Source organism: Symphodus melops, assembly GCF_947650265.1.
Source record: "Symphodus melops genome assembly, chromosome: 10".
Classification (NCBI taxonomy): Eukaryota; Metazoa; Chordata; class Actinopteri; order Labriformes; family Labridae; genus Symphodus; species Symphodus melops.
The window spans coordinates 22522855-22549862 of record NC_136700.1 but is presented as its reverse complement, the minus strand read 5'-3'; the positions used below and the strand labels follow the sequence as shown (position 1 = coordinate 22549862).

At 40.4% G+C, this 27008-nt stretch overlaps 1 protein-coding gene across 3 annotated transcripts in view; it reads right to left on the bottom strand.

The window, feature by feature from the left end:
* sgsm2 (small G protein signaling modulator 2) overlaps window positions 1-27008 on the bottom strand; it is a 62792-nt gene that overhangs the window by 33855 nt on the left and 1929 nt on the right. For all 3 annotated transcript variants that reach the window (XM_079354421.1, XM_079354423.1, XM_079354422.1), the window contains exon 2: window positions 18816-18891. In XM_079354421.1, the coding sequence (XP_079210547.1) occupies window positions 18816-18891 (76 nt within the window). The remainder of the gene's footprint in view (window positions 1-18815; window positions 18892-27008) is intronic.

Below are 27008 nucleotides of genomic sequence, written 5' to 3'. Positions count from 1 at the left end.
TAAGCGAAACATGCCCGGAAAAAAGTCCTGTTGTCTCGGTGAGACATTTATCACACAAAAAAACAAAACAGAAGAAGAATCTAAAGACAGAGGCGAAATCCAAACGCAAATACAGATGAAACACGTTTAATTATTGTTCCTAGCTTAAAGGTCCAACATTTAAGATATCTACTGAATGAAAACATAAAATGAACTTAATACATTGTAAGACATTAAGGAAACATGCTTTGTCGAATGCTGGCTTCTCTGACAACACAGCATCCAGTATGTTCTCTATCTAAGTTTAGATTCTGGCTCAGATTGGTTAGTTTCTGTTTTGACCAGAGAGGGTAGGTGGTTTTAAGGCACCCTCACACAGCCATGATGGACTCCCCTCAGATGCCCAAGCAGAAACTTGGTCAAACCAGGATAAGTATTAAAGATGCTTTTTGAAAATGGAGAGAGGATAGAGTGCAGAAAGGTATCTGAAAGCCCCTTTACAAGATCAACGTCCAGATCACTCAACACAATTTAATGGTTCTAAAGATTTCAGTTTTGGTTTTAGATTTATTTTAACAAACAGAAACAGCTTCATACTTTCCTGCTGGAGGTTTACATTTTACAAGCTTCATCTGTACTGGCAATCAGGAAAGATTACACAATCTCTAAGTTTGCGCTGTGATTCATTCTCAACATCCAGTGCAGCTTTGATGAACAGCTTTCCGGAGTCATACAATGTGTCACTGATTGTATTAAAGGCGGCTTAAAAGGAGCAAAGCTTTCAGTAACCAGTGACTGATGTTTGTCAACAAGGATGACAGCTGGAAAATCATTCAGATGGGAAGATGGCTGTTCATTCATCTCCTGACAGTCAAAGGGAAGGATATGCACAATGAGCCATGGAGCCCATGTTTGATACTTGCATTTTGCAGATATTTAAGACTGTTCCGGCAAAGACAAAAATGACAACTGGAGTGTTTGCAGGCCAACACTCCCCAGTATCAGCCTCACACAGGGAAAGAAGGGGTGTGTGTGTGTTACACCTGCGTGGAGGATCAGAGTCTGAGGAATCAGGTCAGGTAAAATGACTCGGCCTCTTGAGGGGGTTTCTGCCTCTGACACCTTTTTCTCCTCTCCTGCATGGGATAGGAGGATGTTGAAAGGAAAAAGGGAGGGAGTAGAGATGGTCAAGGCAAAGGGTCAGCCAGGTTGCCATGGTGACCTATCTGCATCTGCTTTTGGTTGCCATTGGGAATGAAGTGTTGCAGTAGCAGATGTGTGCAGAGCATTAACCAGTTTAGCCTCAGCGCTCTGCACTGCTCTGAGCTGCAGCCTCAGCTGTTTGAGGAGATGCTGCGACTGCTATGACTAAGACCGACACTTGAGACGGCGGATTAAAGACAGACTGGTGGGTTCAGGGGAAATCTTATTATAATTGATTCAGAATATAGGAAGTTAGGTGCAGGGAATGAAGGGTGTAAAAGGGAGATGGGCGATAAAGCCAAAACCAAAATAATGCGGAGCTCCCCCTACTGGCTGGTTGCAGGATCGGTCATAAAGCCTGCCTCTGCCATGTTTTGGGAAATGGAATAAATGCACACTATTATTCGATCATATGGTGATGTCTGAAGGGAGGTGACAGCATGTTGTCTGCTTTTCTCCACACTCAGGCAGTTCGACTTCAGGGTCAAAGTTCAGTGGAGGAACTGTGGAACATGCTCAGAACGTTTAGGCCAGTTTGGGTCAAATTGAGGCGCAAGACTGGATTGATTTCCAACAGCATTGTGTTCGTCCGACTTTGAGAAATTTGACTTCAGCTGGATTCAAATGTTTTAGTCAGAGCAAAACAATAAGTCCACTTTTCTAACTGCATGCAAACGTCCCGACTCATTGCGTACTGCCTCGTGATTTACACCTTTAACTTTACACCTCTTCCTCCACGCTGTCGCACTTCCTCTGTTCACCTCGTCACTTCTTACACCTCCTTCTCTCCGTCCATGCTTTCTCTCCTCCTATCTTCACACAGAGATTTTCATTGTTTGTTTTATTAGGGAAACACCATCAAAGGCCAGACTGTGAAGTGATGAAACATTTTTATGTTCTATTTGTGGTTTTGGTTGAAAGATGAAAACAGCATGTGGCCGAGCCTGGAAAGAGCCTTCCCTACAGTACAAACACATTTTGGTCTGCTGGGCTGCAAAAATTATTTTTCTTTTCTGTTATATAATCCAAGAGAGGAACAACATTAGACTTTTGCAGACAAAATGGATCCATTCATTATGCATTCAGGTATAATTTCCAACCTTCAAACTTTTTCTCTCAGTCTCTTAATAATAGAAACAGGACAAAAATAAAGTCTGATAATACGTCTACAGCTTGCAGCACAGATGGGGCACCACAGTCAAGAGGTCTTAAAAATAACTAACTAAATAACATGGAAATAAACTCATTAAGATTAAATATCTCTTGGCAAATGGCAAATTTGCCATTTGCACACACACACACACACACACACACACACACACACACACACACACACACACACACACACACACACACACACACACACACACACACACACACACACACACACACACACACACACACACACACACACACACACACACACACACACACACACACACACACACACACAGCAAGTGTTTGTCAAGATCATCCACACACACATCAGGGAGAACATCTACAGCCACACGTGTCTGCCTCCAAGTCATTAAACATCCTCTCAGGAGAATCCAAAGAGAGCAGCTCGTTTCAGCTCTTTGTAATTTTTTCCAGATATAAGAAGCAACAAACATTAAACACCTTTTCCTCCAGTTCTGAATTTTAGAAAAGACAGAAAAAAAAGATCTTGGGATCGACGTATTTTAGTCCCAGTACTCTTCCGACTGAAAAAGGTTGACTTTAAAGCTCTCTTTTTTTCTTTCACTCTCAATTTTTGTCATTTTCAAACTTCTTCTGTGCTAACAGTGACTGATGTCCCTCAAGGACATTTCTCAGACTTCACACAGCTCCCCCTGGAGACATAATAGAGTTTTTAAAAACTCAACACATTTGACCGACCATTGATGTGGCTCCCCTTCAACTGTGTGTCTTGAAAATTTTTGCTTTGGTTTGAAAAGTTCGGCGGCAAAACTGAAGAGAGAGAGAGAACTCCCATGATTCCCCGCCAGCTTGAAATCAAGGATTTGAACAAGCAAACAATCAGCCAAGCCTTCTTATGAATGATAAACTTTCAATAATGAAGAGAGTTAAAAAGCTCCATATGTGCATAGAGTCGTCATTGTCAAAACTGAGGCTATTTCACCGTCTGTGGATTTCTGTCTTTGCAAGTGTGACTAAAAGTGAAAAGCCGCTGTGATCTATTCGCTGTCTGATGATTCTCCACTTCACATCCACCACCAGCAGCCTCCAGCGGCGCCACAGCAGCAGCAGAGGGCTGGCATTTCTCACAGCTGTTCTTCTCTTAATCGTGTCACATTACACAGAATCAATGCTGCCCCTGCCAGAAGACAGATGTGCTCATTATGAGTGAAGTGGAGCTTTAATCATGGAGATTGTCAGAGACAGACGGAGCTGATTCAGCACTGAGGATGGAGGCATGCTGTTGCTACTGTTTACAAGAACCTGCAACACAGTTTTTTGGGGACAAAATCTTGAAACAGAATGCATCCGGATGATTCAACATTTTTACTCATTGAGATATCTTCTGTAAAAGTAGCTCCAAATGCTTTAAAGCCTAAAATCTGGACAGTCATAATGCAAGAGATAAGTAGAAAGGCGGCGATACACCTAAAAAGTTGTGAAAAATAAATAAAAAATCTGTTACACACTAGAAAATTAACTTTACTCTAGTTTACTGTGAGTGAACAACATGTGTTGCCTGGAGCTTTTTCATGGTATGTTCCTGCAACTATGCACAGCGTATCAGCTATGCACAGAGTACTCTTTTATTAAAAGTTATTCTCTGATCACATTTTAGTTTTTGCCCTATTTTTTCTCGCAGTCCACGAAGGCTTTTATTTTTTAAATATATATTTATTTCATGCCTTTCTTATAAAGATAGGACAGTGGATAGAGTCAAAAATCAGAGAGAGAGAGAGTGGGGAATGACATTCGGGAAAGAAGCTGCATCTTAATAATAATAATTAGTAAATGAGGTGAATTGTAATGAACACATTTTTACTAACAACTGAGTAGAACAGGCTCTGCAAATGTCATATTTATAGACAATGAGCCTCTTTTATTAGAAGAAAATGAACTGCTCGATACATCTTAAAGCTGCTCTGGTTCTTTCCTGCAAGAATCAAATCTCTTCTCCGACAGACACAACATGGAAACTAAATCCCTCCGACTTCCTGATTTCTTTCTTTTCACTGATTTGAGAAGCATAGCGGTTGTACAGGAGTGAAGCTTAAAAAGGGCTTCATAATGAAAGACGTTGTTTTGTATGTGGATGGGGAAACAGCTTAATCAACGCCTGTTACCTTTTGGATTAGAGCTCCTATCAGCAGGTTGTCCTCCTGTATGCATGCTGATGGATTTGTAAACGTTCTTTTCTGAATGGAGAGACATAATTATCAGCTGTGTAAAGCCGATTACTCTCCTATTCGTTCAGCATCTTCAAATAAGAAGCAAAAAGTCCTGCTCTTTAAAGTCGGTCTATTCGACATGTTCAGATTTTCTGAAACTTGCTCACCTTTAACTCAGACATCCTGATATTCTTACTTCTTTTATTCTTGTCAGATCTGGTGAATTACTGGATGTTGATATGACCTCAACCGAGATCAAGACATCCCGAGATCAGACCGAGACAAGGCCACTACCACTGGTCTTTTTTCAGGGGCTGTTTCTAAAATGCTTTGCTTCTCATGGTGTTTCCATCACTGTGGAGAGGAGAGAGTCTGTGTTGTTTTGCGTGGGAGTGAGAGAGGTTGCACCCGGCTGCCAGCAGAGAAGAAGAAGAAATAAATGAGAGGAGGATGGTGGGATTAAAACCATCGGGGGAGAGGTGAGAGCGAGCATTCTCACAACCTCTCGCTCTCTCCGAGTCTCCTCCCTGAAGGAGCCCCTCACCAACTGCAACCCTGTTTGAGAAATCGTGTTTGAGGAGGGCTGAACTGAATGAAATTATTTCATTAGCGCAACAACCTCTCCCTTTCCTATGGTTAATTAAAAGGTGCATTATAGACACATTTACATCTCTATTGTTTTTCCGGGTCTGTCTTGTCTGTTCTGTTTTTCAAGGAAAAGTCTGAGCTCAACTGGTGAAGTGAGGTACAGTATGTCAGATTTACACTTAGAGAAGTGATCTCAAATGCACTGAGCAAGGGACAAACACTGATGTCTGCAGAGGAGTTCCACAAACAATAACCACGTTCAGCCTCTAAGCCATCAGTGGCTTTTACAACTGTTTGCCCCTTACAACAGTAAATAGTACAGACAGCTATTCAAACATTTGTCTCTCCATTTTAGCAGCGACAAAATAAATGATGTGTACTGTAATATTCAGTCTACAGATTATTTCCCTTCGTGTGCCGGGGCCTCTTCGTCAGAGCAGAATTATTTCAAGAAACGTTCAACATTCACTACATTTATGTTTTTTTTTTAGTTCAAATGGTAGAGACATGATTGTCAACTGTCGACGATAAAACATACAGTATCTATGCTCTGGAACAGCACGAAATCAAGCACAAGTCTATGCTAAAAAATAAACACTTTCCCTTGTGTTTCATTTTCTGCAAAAAGAAGGGAGAGACAGTCTGACTGTGCATTGTTTTTGCACATTTTTAGCTGCACGGTGAAGTCAGCTATAAATGCTTAAAACGTGCGTAATGGTTAGCATTGTCCTTTAGCGGTCTGTTTGTGTGTTTGTGTGTGTCTAACACTCTGTGACAGTGAGATAAAGTTCTCCCATCCGTGCTCTGCAGTGCTCAGACATTGATTTCCATTGGCTCCGGGTGTTCAAGCCCCTGAAGTCCCATCAGCCGGAGGAGATAAACCTGTGTGCATGTTTTTTTCTACTCTTATATATTTGATGAGCAGCTGAAGAGGTGATGGTCTGACTGACTGAATCAATATTTAATCACCTTGTGTGCAGAGTTGACCTGAGACCACAGACGTGGACTTTAGACTGAAGGACAATAGGACGGGGTTGAAAACATTGGTTTTCTGTTCTGATCACTCTGTTCTGAAAACAACGTGATTGAAACATAAAAACTATATATTCATAATACAGTAAGCAGTGAGTGCATTGTGTTTTTACAGTTCAATTAACAACTTGAGAAGTGACTGAGTGTTCAGATCAAAAGCAAAGAAAATTCCACCTCAAGTTGCATCTGTGAAGAAATACATGTTTTGGTTTATTCCATTCCTCCAAAGACTGAAGCCTTGTGCTAGGATTTGTTGCAGTAACAAAGCCCTTACAGCATTATTACACTCCAGCAAACACACCTGATTAAATCTGCTTTAAAGCTCCGAGATCAATAAAAGTCTGATGAGCTGTGATGATGTGAGAAGTGTTCCTCATTAAAGCTGAAACAAATCTGAGCCGTGCAGTCGCAGAGGCACACAGCTCATAACAAACCAGTTCAAATCGAACAGGCATTAATGCTAATGTACTGTTTCCCTTTGTTAACTCAAAGTCTGCTTTTAATATGTCTGCAGGCTCATTCAATAGAGAGTGGGCGGTTTGAATTAATCACTGCATCACTGCTGTTATACACAATACTCTGCTCTATAACCGATTAAAAACACTGTGGGAAAATATCAGTATTTGCTTTGTTGCGTTGTCCTTTGTTATTCTATCTTTGATTTTAGACCTCCTGTGGGCTGCAGCAAGACAACAGAATCACAACCTGGTTCCATAAAGGACCTGACTCTGCTTTTTTTCCAAAAAAAGAAAAACAGAGTTTATGGCTACTGCTATCAAGCTAGTTATATCTCTATTATATCTCTTGAATTTCCCTCGGGATCAATAAAGTATCTATCTATCTATCTATCTATCTATTAGGCAAAGATAAAAGTGTCATCATGATGTGTTCAAATGTGAAGTCAAGAAAAAGTACAACCAGATCTCAACAAGAAACTTGATTAAATAATACATTTGCTTGGAGTTTACTATAAAAGTACTGATAGCAGCATTAATAAAGACTTGAATTTAGCAGTCTCAATAAGGGCATCAATATCGATTAAAAACGATACCCTCCCTACCAAGGAGCTTCAGTGTTGAGCAACTTTCAACAAAAAAAACAACAAACTGATTTTTATAAACATAACAAATGGAAGAGTGAGAAGTCTAAATCTAATTTTGTCTGATGGAGTAGCATTTACACTGTCAAATGTTGGGAATGGTACCAAAATAACCACTCTGTAAAGTCCTGCATTTTTCCTACCTTTCTGTTGGGGTGCCATGCATACCTGCCCTAAAAGGTTGGAATTGGCCATTACCGTGCAAGGTCACATCGGACATGTTGCTACAGGAGCTGGGGAACAAACCCTCGACCTTCCGGATGAGAGACGATGAGCTAGAACCATTGATGATGTACTGTAAACTTAAGCAACCAAAGACAGCAAACAATTTTAACTTCATTTATAACCTGGAGAACTGCCGTCTGCAAACACACCGAGTCACAACCACCCACAACAGCAGCAATTAAAAAGTCATCTCCTGAACAAGTTCTCAGACAAACAGAAGGCTGGAAGAGAGAGAGAGAGAGAGAGAAATTCAAATGTACGACAGACAGTAATTAACCCCAGATAAATGGTACAGATCTCCCTGTCTGCAAAAATGTTCCTGCAAGACTCAAAGCTTTCTTTTAAAACTTGCAAATGAATAGGAAAATGCACACATTATTATGCCCATTACATTATGAAGAAAAAAAAGCATCTATCATTTCTCACAGGGGAAAAAGTGTGTATTTACTCAGCTTATTCAAGGTTATCAGGTTACCAAAGCTGAACGCAAACAACACTGTGATTCATTTTTATCTGCAAAATTGTAACCATGCTGTGCCTTGAGCTACATTTTCTGACACACTTATATAAAACCAATCGTAAACTTGATTACAGACTGTGTTTTTCATTCAGCCTTCACCCCGTGTGCTGCTCTCTGTGGCACGACTGTGTTCGACAAAAGCTGTAGTGTTTAGTTTCAGTGTTGATGCATATGAAAGGAAGCAAAGAGGAGTGTTAGACTAACTACAAGTCAGTGCAGTGACAGCATGTAAAGAACTCCTGGCTGCATGCACAATTAGAATCACAATCTGAACCTGTCAGTGCTGCTTAATGAGTTTTTTTAAAATTCGGTTTAATGATGAAGTTACAGCCACGCAATGGAATCGGTTGAGGAGATTTCCAGAGTCATTCAAACCTCTAAAATGCATAAAATATTCTTCACTAGTGGTTTCAGAAAATAAGGAATTACCTTTAATGCAGTTGAATGCAGGATTTTCACAGCTAAAACTTTGCAGTGCAGAAGGCGTTACATCACAACGCCACAGCACATAAATTATCTGCTTAAATGATCATCAAAAAAGCTACAAGAAGAGACAAAGCTCGTCTATGCAGCTATAAGTGTGTGTGTGTGTGTGTGTGTGTGTGTGTGTGTGTCTGAATCTATTTCTGTGAGTTGTATTTTCTCACACAAGGTGCAAACATTAATCTGTGTGTGACGGGGCTGCCATGGAGACAGTTTCCCTCATCAGTGGAACACCTGACGCTTCACTACAGTCTCCTTAGACCACAGATTCCTGTCATTCTCTATTAACTCAGAGGGGAAGCGTGAAGAGAGTAAGAGAGAGAGAGAGAAGTGACAGATGGAAGTAGTAAATGATAAACCCTTGCCTGTACTGTCATCTTAAAGCTTCCATTCAGCTTCAGCCGGTTGAATCACTCACACAAGACATGTCAGTGTCTAATCTGCTACCATAACACAAAGCCAGGAGAAACACTATACTCTTTAATGTTATTAATTGACTGTGTATTTTTTCACATACTTGGCTGTGCACTACATGTGAGTATACCTCTAGATGGTACATCACAGAGCTCACCAAGTGTACATTTTGTAAACAACAGGCATGCTGACAGTCTATAGGTTAGTTGGTTTATGAGTTACCTTGCGGTGAATGCGGATTACTGGCAGTGTTTCTGACCATGAAAATAGAAGCAGGCCTAAAGTGTTCAAATCAATCCACATGCCTGCTTGTGGGTTCATCCAAGCAGACTCTGCTTGAAGGGGAATATTTAGTCTGAGTTTTCGGGGCTTTTGGAAGGTCGGCAGAGAATTGGATTATTCTGCAGGAGCGCTTTAAGAAGTGAAACCTCTCCCCTGCTCTCTGTGTGAAGAAGAAAAAGTTTGGCAGCCACCTTTCATGTCTCCATAGGGTTATCGGAAGGTATCGGTTGAAGTAAAACTGTGAGACTAATGCTTTCTGGCTGATGTTACCGCTCAGGCTTTGACGCCCGCTTTCTGTGCTGTGTTTACAAGAAAATCACCTTTTATATTTATGTCAACTGGTTAACATTTAGATGTCCCACTGCTATTACTTCTCAGTGTTTTAATCTATAAATAAGCGTTACGTGTTATCAAAAGCTGATCCAAATAAAACTGTGTTATCAATAACCTTTGGACATTTTACTTAAAAAAAGAGGCAGACGCCAGTTTGCACATAATCAATAGCTGTATTGAAATAAAAGCATGTTTGTATCCAAACAGGAAATGAGACACCCTTAGTTTTTAGACGGTACAGAATCATTACACAACTCAAAGTCTGCATTACACAAATTGAAATACAAACTAATTGAATTCAAACATTAGCCATGATTATCTATTGACTTTCAGTAAACCTCTAATCTACTCATGTATGATTTTATTTTCTTTCATTCAACAGAAACATAAATGCACAGTTTTGAAAACCTTGGTCAGGCAGACAAAATGCTCATCAGGATTTGTGTCTGTCTTTCAGGCCAACAAAGCTGCTTGGACTGCTTTGTATGTGTGTGAAAGAGCAGCTGCAGTATTTGCATTGTGATGAGCGCGGCGCTAAAGGCGTTATGCAGAGCGGAGTTTCTCCAGTCACGACTCTGCTTTGGCTCTGAAGTGTCGCCTGGACGGCCCTCACTGCTTTCAGCTCAGCATCAATCACTTTCACTTTATTCTGGGGGCTGACTGTTAATTAATAACTCTTTGCTGACTGGAACTAAATACATATATGGAACAAGTATCTGGGGTCAAACTTCCACTTTCATTTCAGGTATGTTATCTGGGGTATAAAAAGCATTATCTGTCTGAAGGTGGTGTGCAAACCACTGTGAAGAAGGATTTTATTTTAGGCATAAAAGGCAAAGAAGAAAATGGCTTTCGACAGAGAAGTACAAGGTTGAGGCCAGATATGCATCATGTAGCTCGCTGTTAGCTGGTACATCCATCACAGTCGCAATTTCAGTCCAACTCCTGTCCTTGTCACTTCGATTGTGGTTTGTTTTACTGGACATGTTGTATAAATACTCATGTTGTTGCTATCAATCAACACCTTGGTCCTGGTCCACCTAGGTATAGCATCACGTGTGCTGCTGTTGCCATGGTTACATTGTGCTTCTTGCTTCAGTTAGCTTGCTTCCTGATTTGGCTAGCATTCGGTTCCACGTTACAGTGCACACAGTCCGTGCTCGGGCGACCTCTAGGGTGAAATCTAGGTGGCATCTTTAGAGCAGAGAGCGGAGGGTAATAATGACTGCTAACACACCTCGCAACAAAGGAGAATCTGACAAAGTCTTCTTTGGAGCCATCAAATAATCGTGACTTCTGTCGGAAGGGGAACATCGGGCCTGAAATCCTGTAGTGTGAACCCCTTTTAAGACAGACGAATGAAAAGCTTAATAAATTTTGTGTAAATTGTGTGTGTGTGTGTGTGTGTGTGTGTGTGTTTGTGTGTGTGTGTGTGTGTGTGTGTGCGCGGACAGCTCCTTAAAAACGGTAAGACTGAAAGTGTTTCAACATGTTACAGATGCTGTGTTGGTGGCTGGAGCTGCAAGGTGGAAAAGGTTGGGAACCACTGCTTTAATCAATAATATTATTTCCTAATTGACGTCTTGATTTCCTGAGTGAGGTAGCTGTAATAAGTTACATGATTTAAAGTAAGTGTTATCCCACAGTAACCTCCTTTAGGGTGGGACTAGACCTCCTCTGCACAGGGCCTGGGTCCTACTCACCTTGTTGGTGTTCAATTTCTGCCATTGACACATTTTCTGCAAATTATTTTATATTTTATCTTCTTTATCTTTAAGTCTGTAAAATATTGTCAGTGCTGAACAAGTATCATCTACATAATTCCAAAGCTAATATATTCAAAATCCTTTAAAAAAAAAAAAAAACATAATCATGATGAAATAAAGAATATATGTTACCTTAGTGTGAATTGTTTCACGACTGACAACTTTTGTCACAATCTAACAACCACGCAGGATCAATACGAGCATGGTAATTTGCCCTTTCATTTTTTCCCACTGGTTAAATCTCTCTTCTTTTGTCTTTTATCACTGTCCTCCACTATCTCTGTCTTATTTAATTTTTCTATTTCAGTCCGTTCATCCGTCTACATATCGGCAGCCCCAGCAGATGTCAGTTCTATGGCAGGTCATTACACGACCACGAGCCTTCTAATGAGCCCATTAGCTGCCGCAGGCCTTCCCTTCCTCTCTTACTCACCAATCTCTCCGTCCCCTCCGCCTGACTCCTCCGTACTTTCCCAGTTAATCAAATGATGTCCTCCTTCTAGCCCTCAATCACTAAGATCAATTATCACCCCTTTTTTCATCTCCTTTTACGTCTCTTAGTCCCGCTCCATGCCCACAGGAATAACAGCAACAGAGACATTCACAGACTGACAGGTGGGATGTCTACATTTTCTACCAAAGACCAAAATGTGATGATGAGAAATTAAAAAATATAATGTAAATATTAATTCTTAAAATCATAACACACTGACCTAGGTTCTTAAAACTTTTTTCGTATGCTATTTGCATGTATGGCAAAACACTTTTTAAACCTTTTAAAGGTGCTTTATGAGTTATTATCATTATAAACAGGAGAGAATTATCATGCTTCAGTCCCTTTGTCAAATAGTGCTGTCAGCATCTTTTTTTCCCCCTCTCACAAAGTCTATAGCACGTCCTTTCAAGCACGGGAACTTTGTGTCGTTGACCACAGGAACAAGGGTCTCAATTTAGTCCTGGGGTCATTGACCTACCCTTGCTTGGGCAGGGCCTGCAGCACTGAACGTCTTTGATCAGCCAGGCACTCTCAGCATTTTAGGTCCACTGTTTATACATCTTATTTATTTAGTTTCTTCTTCACGTTGTTCTTTTTTAAACTATAGCTTTTTTTCTGCTTCCTAAGATGGAGACTGTAAAAATGTCTTCCTCGTCAGGCTTCTCTGAAGCTATGACATAATGACAACTTAATGGGCTTTGGCTATAATTACCCATTAGTCCTTTAATTACAGGCTGTACCGTTAATTAAAGACTGAATATTTCCAGGGCAGTTTGAGTCAACAGATGGATGACTCTTCTACTTGAATATTTTATTTCTTCTTTTTTTGTCTTGGCATGAAGGAAAAATGGAGCCATTGAAGGTGAGGGCAGAATTTTTGACAACAGTATTTTTAGGTGCTCTATAAATAACACGTGCACTGGTTGATGCAGGGCAGACTATCGTTTGGGACACAGTTACACACTGAAGATTTTCTTTTACCTAGCTTTTTAGTCTCTCACACATAAAGCTATATAGCTATATATTGAGCACAGTAAATGCACACAAAAAAAAGTCTTATGTTACACAACTTGACTCCCCCATGGTGGCTAATGAGGGTGAGTTATGTGATCAGTTTAAATGTTGTGGAGAAGTTTCAGACTCCTACACATGGACATAGTTACACAACAGCAGAGTCCAACCACGCAGAGAGACAAGCCAACAAACATCCTGCAGGTTCCTGTCTTTAACTGGGGTGCCACCATCGCCCACTCACATCTTACTGACTGTCCAAGCAAACTGGCTCGTTTTTAATAATGTCAGAACCGGAAGAAGAGCCAGCATGATGAGAGAGGATCTTATTTTAATTTCTATGTTGTTCATTCACACTCGACACCTGGTTTCATGGATGCAGAGAGATTCATGAAGCCACAAAAGATCCTATTAGGTGTTTTAGAAGGTTTATGAGGCTCTAAAAAGATGCTGTTTAACTTCACTGACATAAAAAAATGCCGGGAGGTATAGGTCCACATAGAGATCGCCTATTGAGTCGCAAATATGAAGTTAAATGTAAACCTTCAGCTAGGACGGACAATTTCCTGCACAACCTCTAACTCTGGCCCACTTCTTTCACCGCTTACTTTTCACTCCAAACTGTCAACACAAGTTATAGATCGAAGAGAGGAGAGATAATGGGGTCTTCAATTACTTTTGGAAAAAGCTAAATGTTATGTATCCTGATTGGTTCGCAATGGTGAACTTGTAGGAAGTCTGAAGTCAGATGTTCCTCTGCAGACCGAGGTTTGAGCTTGTGTCTGCTAAGTCAGCTCGTGGGGAAAAGCTCTGATGGATCTTGGATCTTATAATAACGATATCTGAAACTTATAAGGATGAAAAATCAAATTCCTGGGTGATCTTGTTGTTCTCCTTAGATGTGCGTGCAACATAGCTGCACTAAGCTGCACTTTCATTCCAGAAACGGACCAGTGTGTGTGCCGCCCAACAGAGTAAACCGTGGCGCTGACGGAACATGGCTCATGCTATGTGGAAATTAGGAGACTGTAGTTTTTACACCTTAGCATTGGCTTCATTCTGCCGCACCAGAGTTTGCCACTCAGTTGGAATAGGTCCTGCATACGATTAGCTGTTGTAACTCTGCCTAAGGACTAGTTATTTTGATCTAATCTTTAATAAGAGAAAAGCTCAAAAGTTGGAGTTGTATCATCTTTGTTCCTGTAACCTTGTCAAACAAAAACAAACATAGCAGAAATTATGGAAATGTGCTCGAGTGAAGAGATGTCTTGAAAGCGTTAACTGGTAATAAAGAGTTTTTGCATTAAGTCCGGCTGCAGACACAAAGCCTATATGTGAAAGTTTAATGAAATAATTGAGTTAAATCCCTCCTTCAGTCCACCGTGCAGCAGTGCCTCTCCACTAATGAAACACTGGAGTTAATTTGGCTCTCATTAGCAAAAGAAGCAGCACAATGAACAGGTGTTAGCAGTGAGAGTGGACCAGCTGTGACTCACTCCTGCAATGACATCACTGCTTATCATTAGCATCTGACCTTTACCTTTTACACCTTAAGGAGCTCAGAGGCTGATGTTCGCCACGGCACAGTGACGTCAAGATGTGAGCCTGCATGCTCACATTTACATGAAGGAGCTCAACTGTGGCATTCACAGTGCTATCTTCATCCATGATAAGTCATTTAAAACGGCCTGCACTAAACATACAACTAAAGAAACTTGTAACACATCCTAATTTTCAGCTGCCTGAACACTGCAGACCATTCATTATTCATTTTCTAGCAGGCGATCTTCCTCTGATGACAGCAAGCTGTCAAAGTGTTGCTTAACTTCTCTCAGCAGGAGAAAGTAAGTAGTGGGAATAGAAAGTTGTCATTTGGGTGCAACAAGTTACAAGATGCAGATTTATATCAATGTTACTGTGATTATTTTCAGGCATCCTCAGTTGGCATCAATATTTTGGTTTAAAAAGGAAAGATATTACACAGTTCCCAGTTTAAGCTACAGTACCAAAAAACCTGAAGTGATATCACTGGAAGGCTGTTAAATAAATAAAACCATTTCTTTTTTTTTTTGCAGCAGTATATATTTAAAGACTATGAAATGTGTCCTGATTCTGACATCTTCGTTTTATTTTTCTCAATGTTGTGCTATTTGTTCTAATTTTTAGCTCACGCAGGGATTAGTTAGTGGTCTAAATTTAGTCAGCTGTGCTTCCTCTGAAAGCAGACATGAATGATTTTCCAGACGACTACGAGTAAATAACAAGCACTTTGTCCCATTTCTAAGAAAATAACGTGAAGCAGAAGATGACAACACAGCTATCATCACCATCGATGCTTTCTGTCACTCTCTTTCTCGCACGCACGCACACACGCACAGGCACATTCACACACTGTTGAATATGCATACAAGAGCAAAGCACACAGCTAAGGTTCAAGAGGGCTGTGTTGTCATTTGCCTCAGGGGGTCATTTGGTCACCGAGCCGGGTTAGTATGACGACCCACAGCAATCTGTCTCGTGAAAGGGACCTAATACAAACAACATAACGGAAACAGAAACGTCCAATTCGATCTCTATAAACAGAAAGCAGATTCGGAGGCACAGTCACCATGTAAGCAGTGGAGTTACTTGAGGATTAAGAGCTCTGTGATACAGATGCATTGTGGCTTTTTTGTAACGTTAGAATATATACATTTGATATATTAACAGAGATACTATGTAAAATGTATCTATATATTTAAATATTACATATTTTGAATTCATATAGAAAATTTCAGCTGATTTAGCTTTCCCAAGGTCAGTCACCATGCAGCCCTGAACACAAGCACTGGCTTACACCAGCTGTGCGTCCATTTAAACGCAGCCTAGGTGGAAAATTCTAACAGAGGACGGAGTTTACACTCTGCTCACATTTAAGGTGTTGTACAAGCAGAGATAGTTCAGACGTAGGTAGAAGTCATCCCTTCAATCTTACAACTAGTTCTCACTAGGTGTTAAGTCCTCTGTAAAATACCTGTTGTCATGGTGATTGTTTGAAAAGGTAGGGTAAGAGGAGCAGAGGGTTTTACAGACTATGTGGCGTTGGCAGAGTGATCATCAGAACTGTAGCTTTTAAGGGTAAGTCCCGCCCTTCCCTCATGTCAGTCTTGTGTGAGCATCTGTGTTTTTGACCTGCCAGATTTCTTACTCACCCCGATCAAACCAATAAAACCAACAGGGTGATAGGGGGCTGCACTGTTAAAGGTGACAGATGTCATATTCAAAAGCTATTATTGAATCAAAGAGTGACAGCTTCATTTCCACACCGCTCTGTTCTCAGGTCAGATATCAACTCCCTGGGCAGACGGAGAAGGATGGCGCTTCCCTGCCGTCCTTGAGTGACATGTCTGATGAAGTGATGATGATGGATAACAAACTCTGCTTTCAATCATTTATTGCATCCAATCATAGAAGCCTAAAGCCCTCCTTGTCGCTCCATGATGAGGGAGAGAGTCGGCCATTATTATCTTTGACTTATGACTTCTCTAAGAAAAATTTACTTTGTCCTTTAATATTTGCACCTGGTCTGTACAGAACATGCTGGAATAACTTTCCCTTAATATAATCAAAACAAATAACAATTATTTAGTCTTTATTAACCCCAAGAGGGAAAATTTCATTCACATGAATGCACACAATGGCCGAAACAGACACATGCACAAACAAGAGTTGGGGTTAGGGTTCAGTGCCTTGTTCAAGGGTACCTTGGCAGCTACCAGGCCAATTTCCGGACTTGGTCCGTGCCGGGACTTGGTCCGATGACCCACCCAAGTCCTAACAGACTGAGCTACTACCTCCCGTAAGTAATAGAAAGAGGAACCACTAGCAGTTCTCGTTCTGTCTGTCTTTTTCAGAGTGGATTACAACGACTCACGACACCCTCCACGGTGTCAAGCACAAGTTCATGTTGAGTGAACATCTTGTTTACATTACACTTTTCCTCAAGTGTTTGATAACTTTTTTTGAAAGATCAATGTAATACAAGTGTATAACTAAATCTATTTCTACAGATTGAACATAGATCTAAGATATATTGTTATTTTTCTCTTTCTAATAGCAACATCGATTTTGGCCACCAAAAAAAACTGTATCTGTCAGGCCGTAGTCTCAACGTTACAAATCTGTTTTACAACAAAAATCATTAATTCCTGGGATTATATCACCAAAGCACCAAAAAGCATTAGCAGCCTTAGTAAAATTTACACCAAGGCTACCATTCACTAGAAGACCAGGCAAATTAAGTTCATAGGCTTCAAGATTCATTGAAGACTTCCAGAGTCAGCATTTACTGGATTACTACTGGATTCCTCTTGAGATTTTTTCCCATAATGCACTTTGTGAAAATCAACAATAAGAAAAGATAAAAGGAATGCTGAAAGAGAAGCACACTTCAGCCACAGGTGACCTGTGTTCACAGTGATGTGCATTACCTGCTGTGACAGGTCAAATTCATGGGTTAGCATTAACAGCTAGCAGCTAGGCAGCTCGTGAGGCATGTACTTCTTCTTTAACCAGAGCTACCAGCTGCCATGGAGACAAACATGTAAAATCATGCTCATAAAAAAAGAAAACGTTTTCTCTGGTTTTCTAAATTACCGAGAAATTTAGCACAGACTTATGAATTGTGAGGCACTTTTTTTCACCGTGGGGATTTAGTATTTTCATCAGTTGCTTTTTTTGTCTTACGTCAGTATGTAGTCAGCCTGAATGCATTTCAGATGCAATCCCGTAAAACATGCCTTTAAGCACAGGTTGTCCTGGTATATCAGGGTGGGGTTTGTGCTTTAACTGACCAAAGACCACAGTTACCTGGGCAAAGTTAACACACTAATACCATCTATGTTACGTAGAAGAAGTAGTAAAGTAGATAGAACAGATTCTTCATGAAAACGTAAGTTGTAGTTCTCAGATAATCATCTAATGATCTCATGTTTTTAATTTCTTATGTGACTGCAATACCCTGCCACCGTTTACATCTAACTGGCTATCATTAGTTCCTGTTTACAGTGTGTTCATGGTTGCAAAGACACCCATCAGTTGATTTAATACTCAAGAAATCTTAAAATGAAAGCAGATTTTAAGTTCTGCAGATACTACGATAGTCTTGTTGATTGAATTTTCAAGTGAATGCATTAGTGTTTATTCACAATGGTGGACTAAGGTTAACATCCACATACATGTTCTGAATGTGGCTGCATATTTCTTCAGTCGACTGGTTTACATTTACAGTTAAGCTGCACTGTTTCTATGAGATGTCATCTATCCACAGTGCTGGTTAACTTATTAACTGGAGCCACAGCTCTGACTAGTGGTGGGTGGCTGTGTTACAGCTTAGACACAACCTGCATTGTGGGCCCTATTAATTGATATTTAACAAACTCTAGTAATTCTGGTGGCAACAAGAGAGGGTGACAATGTTTATTCATTTAGTTGTCTGATCGTGCAAATCCCTATTTAGGAAGCCTCTTGCTCGCTGTTACTTTTCAGTGCACTCGTGTGTTTACCCCATAAAACAGACAAGACACGCTGTGTCATTATTCATTGGTCTGATCTGAAGCTAAAGTCAGAGTTAGATCTGTGACCGACTGGAAGCTGTGAGTCACACACTGCAAGACCAAGCATCCAGTCAGCAGGGGCAACCCCCTCCACATACACTCACACACACATGCACACGCAAAGGCGCACACGCACAGAGAAAGCTCAGAAAGCCTGTTTTCTGTACAGCCTGACAGTCTGTCTCTGAAATTGGTTTCCATTAGCTCCACTGTGATTATTAACTTTCCATTGATGCCTCAGCTCAGTGACGTCAAAGAGAGTCCTTGACGGAGACACAGTACCCAGGCACCTGCTGGGGAACTCAACAAGTGTGTGTGTGTGTGTGTGTGTGTGTGTGTGTGTGTGTGTGTGTGTGTGTGTGTGTGTGTGTGTGTGCAGGACAAGGACAGGAAGAAAAGCAGACAGTGTGTGTGAGCGTGTATTGACAGAAAATGGTTCTTACTGCACAGAGCGATGATGTGGCTGCTGTCTTCGTGGACAAACTTCTTCGTCACAGCTTCCTCCATTGTCTGCTTTACCTGCACACAAAGAGACACACACAGTGTGAGTTAGTGTTCCTGAGTCATTCGCAGAGTGTTCACTCAGATGTCACGGCTATTAATTCTTCTGTGTGTCCAGATAAGAGAATCATTAAAACCACGACTTTTCTTTCATGTACTTTTTTTTTTCTTCCATCCTGCTCATAGCTGATGGTCCTCTTCCTATTGAGTCACAAGCATGTTGCTGCCTGCATGTGTGCGTTTAGTGACTTTTAAATCAGTAGTGGAAAACACAAACCACATCTGTTAGTCTCGACAAGATCGCTGCAATAATGATTAGCTTTCATAATGATAAATGTACATTTTGCTGCTCTTGCTCCCCCTCTTGTTGACTTGGATATCAGACTGCGCTGACAGAGAATCCTCGGAGACAATCATGGTGTTGCCCCTACTGTTAAACAGAAGAGAGATTTCTGGAAAGTACAGAGCAGAAACTCCACAGTAATTTGCACTTTGCAGACAGACAGAAAATGTTGAAATGAGATCAAGCGCCTTCCGCCTTTAGCAGCCGGAGACGCTGTAGTGTTTATTCTCACAAACTACTTCAGAACCAGAATCTCACTTATCAATTTGAAGGTTTTTGACATTTTAAGGAATATTCCTTGGTACTGTGGGTAAAGGTGTTGATTAAAAAAGGGATTACAATCAAATGGGTTCATTAGATGTGCAAAAAGCTCAACAGTATGAAACTGCTCTTGGAGACATTAGAATGTGATTATTATCTGTGTGTAAAACCATCAGATGACAGTACATGAATCCAGAGTGACGCCACTACTTTTGGTTAATCGAAGGCCAGGCAAAGCTGGGACAGGCCTTAAGCCGCCTGACAAAACATGACTGTTTAGAGTCAGATCAGTCAGGAGCCTAATTATGCATCACTTGTATGCTTCATTTGAAAATGATGAGTTCCCTATATAGTGCATATACAAAAAAACTCATTAAATAATCATACCAAATGGTTTCTTTGTAAACATGTTAATTTCTGCTGACAAAACTGATGGTAAGATATTGGATGTGTATGGGACGTCCAGCGCACACTCGAGGAACAGCACTTCTTTGTTTCTTCCTTACGTTGTCTTAGAATAACCAGCCTACTTTCTCATACAAGACGTAATGATGTGTGCGGAAACTCAAATCTTAGTTTGGCACAACGAGTCCGACATATCCAGTGAGGATGAGGTAGCGTGACTGTCAAGAATATGACTGTAGTCATATTGTGGAGTTGCAAAATAGTTGAGTACGTTTCATTAAGAAACCAAATTCCAACCTCAGTTCTTTTATTAGACATTCAAACTATTGAGACAACAATTTCTACAGGAGAAAGACCACTTGTGTATTTTGACCCTAAACCAATCACCGCTTTAAACACCAACACAAACTGTTCACAATTAATTTGTTCTGATTATACAGTGCTGCGGTTTACATACATTTACCTTACTTGGGGTGTAGCTGAGTTGACTGACTGGTGGGCACGTTGTAGCTTTAGGCTTGCCTCACCATGTTGGAAATGCATTGAGATAGCATTTCCAACATGGTGACTACAGACATTCTGCATCATAATGCCTCTTAGGAAACCAAGGGGTGACGTCACTGGCACTACGTTCACCTTTCATACAGTAGAGATCTCAAACAAATGTATTATCGCACAGACTTGAATTGAATTTTGTAAATCAGCAATTAAAAAATTAAAAACAATTTTCACCTGTCTCATCAATTAAAGTAAAAAGGCCTAAACACTTAACTTCAAAAAGGAAACAAGTCACTAAAGCTGAAATCTTCTCCTCCAGCACATGTGCAAGTGGAGTATTTTGAGCTGTTAAGAGTGTGGCAAATAATCTTCTGCCTTCTGCAGTTATATGTAATTCCAGAATATTTCAGTGCCTAAAATTCCTCAAACTATCGAGAAAATGTCTGAAGTTTGTGTGCGAAAGGAGCTCATGTCTTAGTTTTGTTTTGCATTAACTTGAGACAACGGAATTGTAAATTCCCCACCGAGATACCAGAGGTATCTCGTTCAGAAAGACTTTGTTATCAATGCCAATAACCACAGCTGGTAATAAGAATGTGTGCAAAGATCCTGAATAAATAAACATAAAAATGAAAGAATTATGCAGCTCTCTCTTGACATTGTGACAGCTATTAATAACAGCTTTGACAGTGTCACCCAAACATGCGCACCACTGACTTCCAATTAAGACCCCGACACCCGGAAACATTCACATGAGTGTTTGTGCGGCGTCTCTGAGGAGGAGAGGCTGAGTGAGTTCAACAACACTGACTCAGTCTGTGCTCGCTCCTCTAACTCTGCTCTCTCTGCAGAATTAATGTCGTCAGTAATTAAAGCCAGGCCTGTCTGACACCTCCGCCTTGTTTGGGTCTAATTGATAAACAGGAAGAGTTAAATTGCTCAGTTGTGTGATAATAAAAGTCAGACTGGAGCAGCACTCAGTTCAAAGCTCTTCATCCTGTTCATTGGAGGTGTAGGAGTATGCTGTCAGATTGTTGCTTTTCGTCGCCCATCTTGCTTGGTTACTCTCTCTATTGCTCATCTTACCATCATCTTTCAGCATCCCCATTTGTCTCTGAGTCTCAGCCATCGTATCAAACACTACTGAGACAGGCTAACTGGCATCTCCTTATGACTGAAGGTTGTGTGCAAACTAAATAACTGTATGGCAGCTCTGACAGCAGAACTGAACTAAGGCTAACATATGATTGACTCCGACTCTCTATCATCTCCATGGCTGCTGTTGTTCAGTAACCCTGACCTTTGACCTGCCTATAGATGAGAATATTGTCTTCATTAGAGCCTGACTTGATGAGGATGCAGCTCCAAACTGACATAATCTAGAAATACACACAATAGGAAACAAATGATGGAGCAGTCATACAGGCATGCAAAAGGTCATCTCAGTCAGTCTGTGATTTGGAACAGGAGTAAAATATTACAAAATTTCATACAATCCTAAAGTTATGGCCACCTCTTTAGCAGAGAAAATCCATTATGATTTCTCTCAGTGCTCAAGTATTCATGATACAGGAGCCAGACTAGAAAATGGCAATATGTAGTTTATAAAACAGTTTGAAAATGGAGACTGTGTCACACAGTTTAACTGACTGTCCAGTATGAACGGTGCCATTAGCCCACGGATCTGGTCTGACTGGATTTGATCTGTTCCTGTTTAACATACCAGACACCCACACACACACACACACACACACCAGGAACTACATTAATAAAGAAAAAGCTGTAAGCAAAAACCACGAGATAAAGTGGTATTTCACAGCTATTCCTAAATTTATATAACAAAAGCACATCCTCCAGTTTGATATTTATTATTTTCAACAGTTAAACACAATCCTTTTCTTGTTAAAATAAAAACCAAAAAGCAGAAAAAAAACGTGATTGGTTTGCCAAAGCTGAAAACTTTAGTTCCTCGAGTGTCCACTTGAGGCTTGAGCTGAAAATGATAAGCAATCCCCATTAGGCCCCATATTGTAAAAGTCCATTTCTACCACAGAAATGAAAAAGGGTCAGGGTACTAGTGGCCTAGTGGTTAGTTTGAGGGCCCTATGTACACAGGATGTAGTCCACAGAGCAGGTTCATATCCGACGAGTGTCTTCTTTCCTGCTTGTCATTCCCCTCACTCTGTTATCAGACAACAGTGATAGCATTTATATCCTGTGACTGGTGAGCAACCAGATTGACCTTGGTGTACGTCATGAAGCTGCTTTATACTCTTTTCTGTTGATACTCTTTTGTTTATACTGTTACACGTAACACTGAAAGAAAGGCAACAACTCATGACAGTGTTGGACTCTGTGGCTTCTTTTGGATTCACCAGGATTTCATGATTAATTTGGAGTTCTGTGTTATTTGCAATAATCATTGCAGACATATAGAGATCATAGGAAGTGTGGCTGCAGTGCTTTTTTTAAGATGTCTGCCAAAAGTGATCAGATCTGCACCCAAAAAAATCCCACAACTCTGGAAGAAAAACTCCTCACAAGAACAAACTGTAATCAAATAAATTGGACGCTGTTTTTCAGGCACTGTCGTCCGTTCTCTCCTCCTGTCATTTAAATTTCAGCCTGTCAGTTTTACAAACTGCGGCTGAGACATCAGGATTGCCGTGGCCCCTGCTATCTCGCCATCATTTGCCATTATCAAATTTGTCATAGATCTCTGCTCAGAAGACTCCTCTTTGAACTCATGAAGCTCACAGCAGAAAAGGAGGGAGCTGACTGTAGTATGACTGACAGCTCAATCTCAGCGCATATATGTAAAAGGGATTGAGGAAACTGGATTTAAATATGACATAAAAAGAACACTGAAACTTACAAAGGTTAACATCTTTAAAGCTACAATAATAAGGGGCAGAGAATATGTTCTCTCATTCAACTTTTTAATTGTCCTCCTCTTCTTATGCAGCCATTTGGGAAGAGGAATGTCAGGAACAAAGTTGCAGTCTTTAAAACAGTTAGATGTTGGAACAATAATAACAATAGCTTTAATTGATGACACCTTTCAAGGGACCCAATGATGCTTTACACCAGGACACACGAAGAAACATACCACAATTAAAATAGTGATATATAACTCTGACACGCAGTGTTTAAAATGAGTAATGCAGTCCAAATTCAAAACATTAGAGAGTTTCCCCCCCCGCCCCCTCCACCCACTCCTGGAGTTGATGTGCATGTGGCCATGTTGGGGACACTGTAGCTTCAGTGTTTAGTGTTGCATTTGGTAAAAAAAAAAAAAGCCTTCCTAATCCTAATCCTTTTTTTACCACTTTAGTTGTGGAGCTTTTTAAAAATTGTAGAATCAATTATCTAAAGCAGTTATGCAGCCATCTGACAGAAAGGACAGCAGCTATACCCAACAGATTTAAGAGATAGAGCCAAGTGGCATGCTATTAAGAGCAGAAAAATGAAAATGAAATTGCTGTTACTCTATCTAAGTAGTGAGTAAAAGTTGTTTTTTACATGCCAGACTTATTCCAGGACTTTAAGAATCAATTTAAGCTGTATGTTTGTTGTAAGCTCATTTTGGAATATGCATGATTGATTTTATAAGGTTAAAAAAGTGCCACACACTACTAAATATGTTTTTCTTCCAAGTCTTTAAAAAGGGCAGTTTCGAAGGTTGGTTTACCTCAGCCACACAGCAACTACGCCGTATACAGAGGCAATATTATAGATTATAAATGCATCAATGAGTATTCAATTTGAACATTAGCAAAGGAACCCTACCTTTATACTTAACTGCATATCTCTCAAAGATAAAAGAAAAGGATGTTGGATACAACAGGTGAACACAGAGAGGCCCTTTCTGTTTGAGAACAACCTGACGGAGCGCCTCACTGCTCTGATATTAATCACCGACTGATGCAATTTAGCTTCTGCGTGCACTGCTGAAGCTTTCAGTTGCCAAGCAGCACTGAGCGAGCACAGAGCAGCTTAAAGAGACAGAGAGCTCTAAGCATGAACAAACATGACCGGTCTCTGAGTCTCTCACAGCACAGTTTGATCTGTAATGACAAAAAGCATCAAGGAGCTTCTCATGGCTGAATTGAGGACACACACGGAGCTAAATAACTACCTGATATCTGAACAATACAGGCAAAATGATATATTTTTAACAACATACAGATCCATGTAGCAAACAGCAGATTCATATAGTTCTGAAGTCAAGTTGTAAAAATGTTCAATACTTTGACACTTGACCATAGATAGTAGTTATATCAATAGACGAAGCCTGAGTGATGTCAGCCGTCTTTTCCTGCAGGGGGCTCCGGAAGCTCATTGGTAGCAGCCACCGCCAAGCTGGAAATTCTACTGTGAACCTAACAACAGGCTGAGAACTGGAGCTGAGGCGGGTTTGAAACTTCCTGACAAGCCGTTACATCGTGCCCACCTTTCAATCATGTCAGCTTAATGTGCCTAACTACGGATAACACATATCATTTTCAAAATCAAAACAGAGCCGTTTTCTAAAAAAGAAAAGTGAGTCCATCCAAAATTGTAAACAAAGTTCTGCACAATGACTTAATATTTCATAAATACATTGGCAATGTATCAGAGCAGTCAGTGTGTCAATGTATTAGTTCAATAAAGACAGTATGCAGGACCTTGCAAGAAAATCACACTTATTTATTTTTTTTCCTTTTTGTATTCCTTACATACATACATTTGTGTAGCTGCAGGGCTTATGCGTAAATGTCAGGTTTCAGTGCTGTATGTCAGTATGAAGATAATGATGAGAAATGTTGTACTGTATATCACTGTGTATATAACTACACAATTCAAAGAGACAATTGCTGCTGTGTTTTCAGGCTGTGCATAAAAGCTACATCACTATGTACAGTACAGTCTACAACTCCACACAAGTGTGTAAGAAGCAGCTCAATTTGCAGCGCTCTTCACAGTGCCCCCTGTGTGTGTGTCTGCACCGCCCTCTGTCAGACAGGCACGACACAGACAGACCAGTCAAGTTCTCTTGTTGGCAAGCACCAGGGTATAGTCCTTTTGGCATCTCATTAAGAGAACACACAAGAGAGACAGCCTGATCGTAACGTTTCCTCTTAACCCTGACCTGTGGAGTGTTTGCTTTATACACCAGCTCGGAGCTTTATACACTTTTGCACAATGTGACAGACATAGAAATGTCCCACATGCAGCTACATGATGAGAAGCAGGGTCTGACCAGATACAGACACCAGCACACACTGCGACTGGAATATTATTGATAAATTAGAGGACTAGTTAAAAAATGGGTGTGTCGAAAACTTGTTAATGAAATTCGATAGCTTTTTTACAATGGACAACCTGTTCACCTTTTCATGCTTCTTTTATTGTCAGACAATCCGTCAATGTAGCTCCATTATTATAAATATTAATGCTGTTCAATGTCAAAATTCCAATCATGATTTCCTAGAATTAATTCGCCCTAAATTGTGAGGCTGGACTAAAGACTGCAGAGAACTAACCAAACATGATGGTAGACAGCAAACCTTTTTGAAATGATAGCAACCAGGAAGCTTGAGAACTGGTGCAAACACAGCACAACAACTGGAGGTATGAAGATTCAGCTCAGAGTATCAACACACAACCACACAGTGACCCAGGAATGCAATGTTTCACTTATTTCCCCAATGGTCCATTTTCAGAAGGCACAGATCTCCGCTTCCTGCAGATAACTTGAGCTATTTTCTGCCTTACAGACGTCGGGATGAGTAAATTATTTAAGACCTGTACCTATGGGTGATGAGCCCGGATATTCAAACTGAATCCAGAGATATTCCAACGTGCAGGTCTTTTTTTTTTTTTTTTTTTTAAATAAAATGCTAGCTGTTAACTTAAAAGAAAACAGATGGAAGTTTACTTAGCCTGCTCTGAAAGGCAGTCTTAGAAATCCTAGAAACAATTTCTGGAACTTCTGACTAACTCTCAGCTCTGCGGCTGTTAGTAATCTTTAATAATAATAATAATCTTTAGTTTGTTTCAGCAAGTTTGCACTGTATGACATGTTTTGACTAGGAGCTGCAGGTTATCAGAACCTGGTGGTCTCTCTCTCTCTCTGCGGAAAAGAAGCCAACAACAATCCTGACCTGACCATCATGAATTAACGAATGAAAAACCATATTGGATCAAATCTGTCATGTTTGTATTGTATTATAATGTAACGTATAACATGGGAAATTGTAACGAAGTATTATATAGAGCTGTACTGAGTTATATCATATCACACATCAGGAAAAAAAGCGAACGTAATGTATCTTAACATGTCATCAATTTGTTTGAAAAAATCTACCAAAGGTACCAAAAACAAAATAGCAGAGAGGGGAAGATCATCTACCGAAGCTGAGATGACAGCTCGCAGGTATCTACCAGCTTCCATCTGTCACCCAAATAGGCCACACCCCTTTTAACAAGTCATTGTAAAAATTACATTAAATGGAACACACTTGTGTGCAATTTAGATTCCCATACAGTGAAGAATAGAGAAATGAGCTCGATATACTGAAACTCTTTAGCATACCATGTAAACATGTTTCTTATTACTTACAATAAAGGCATGAAATACGGAGAC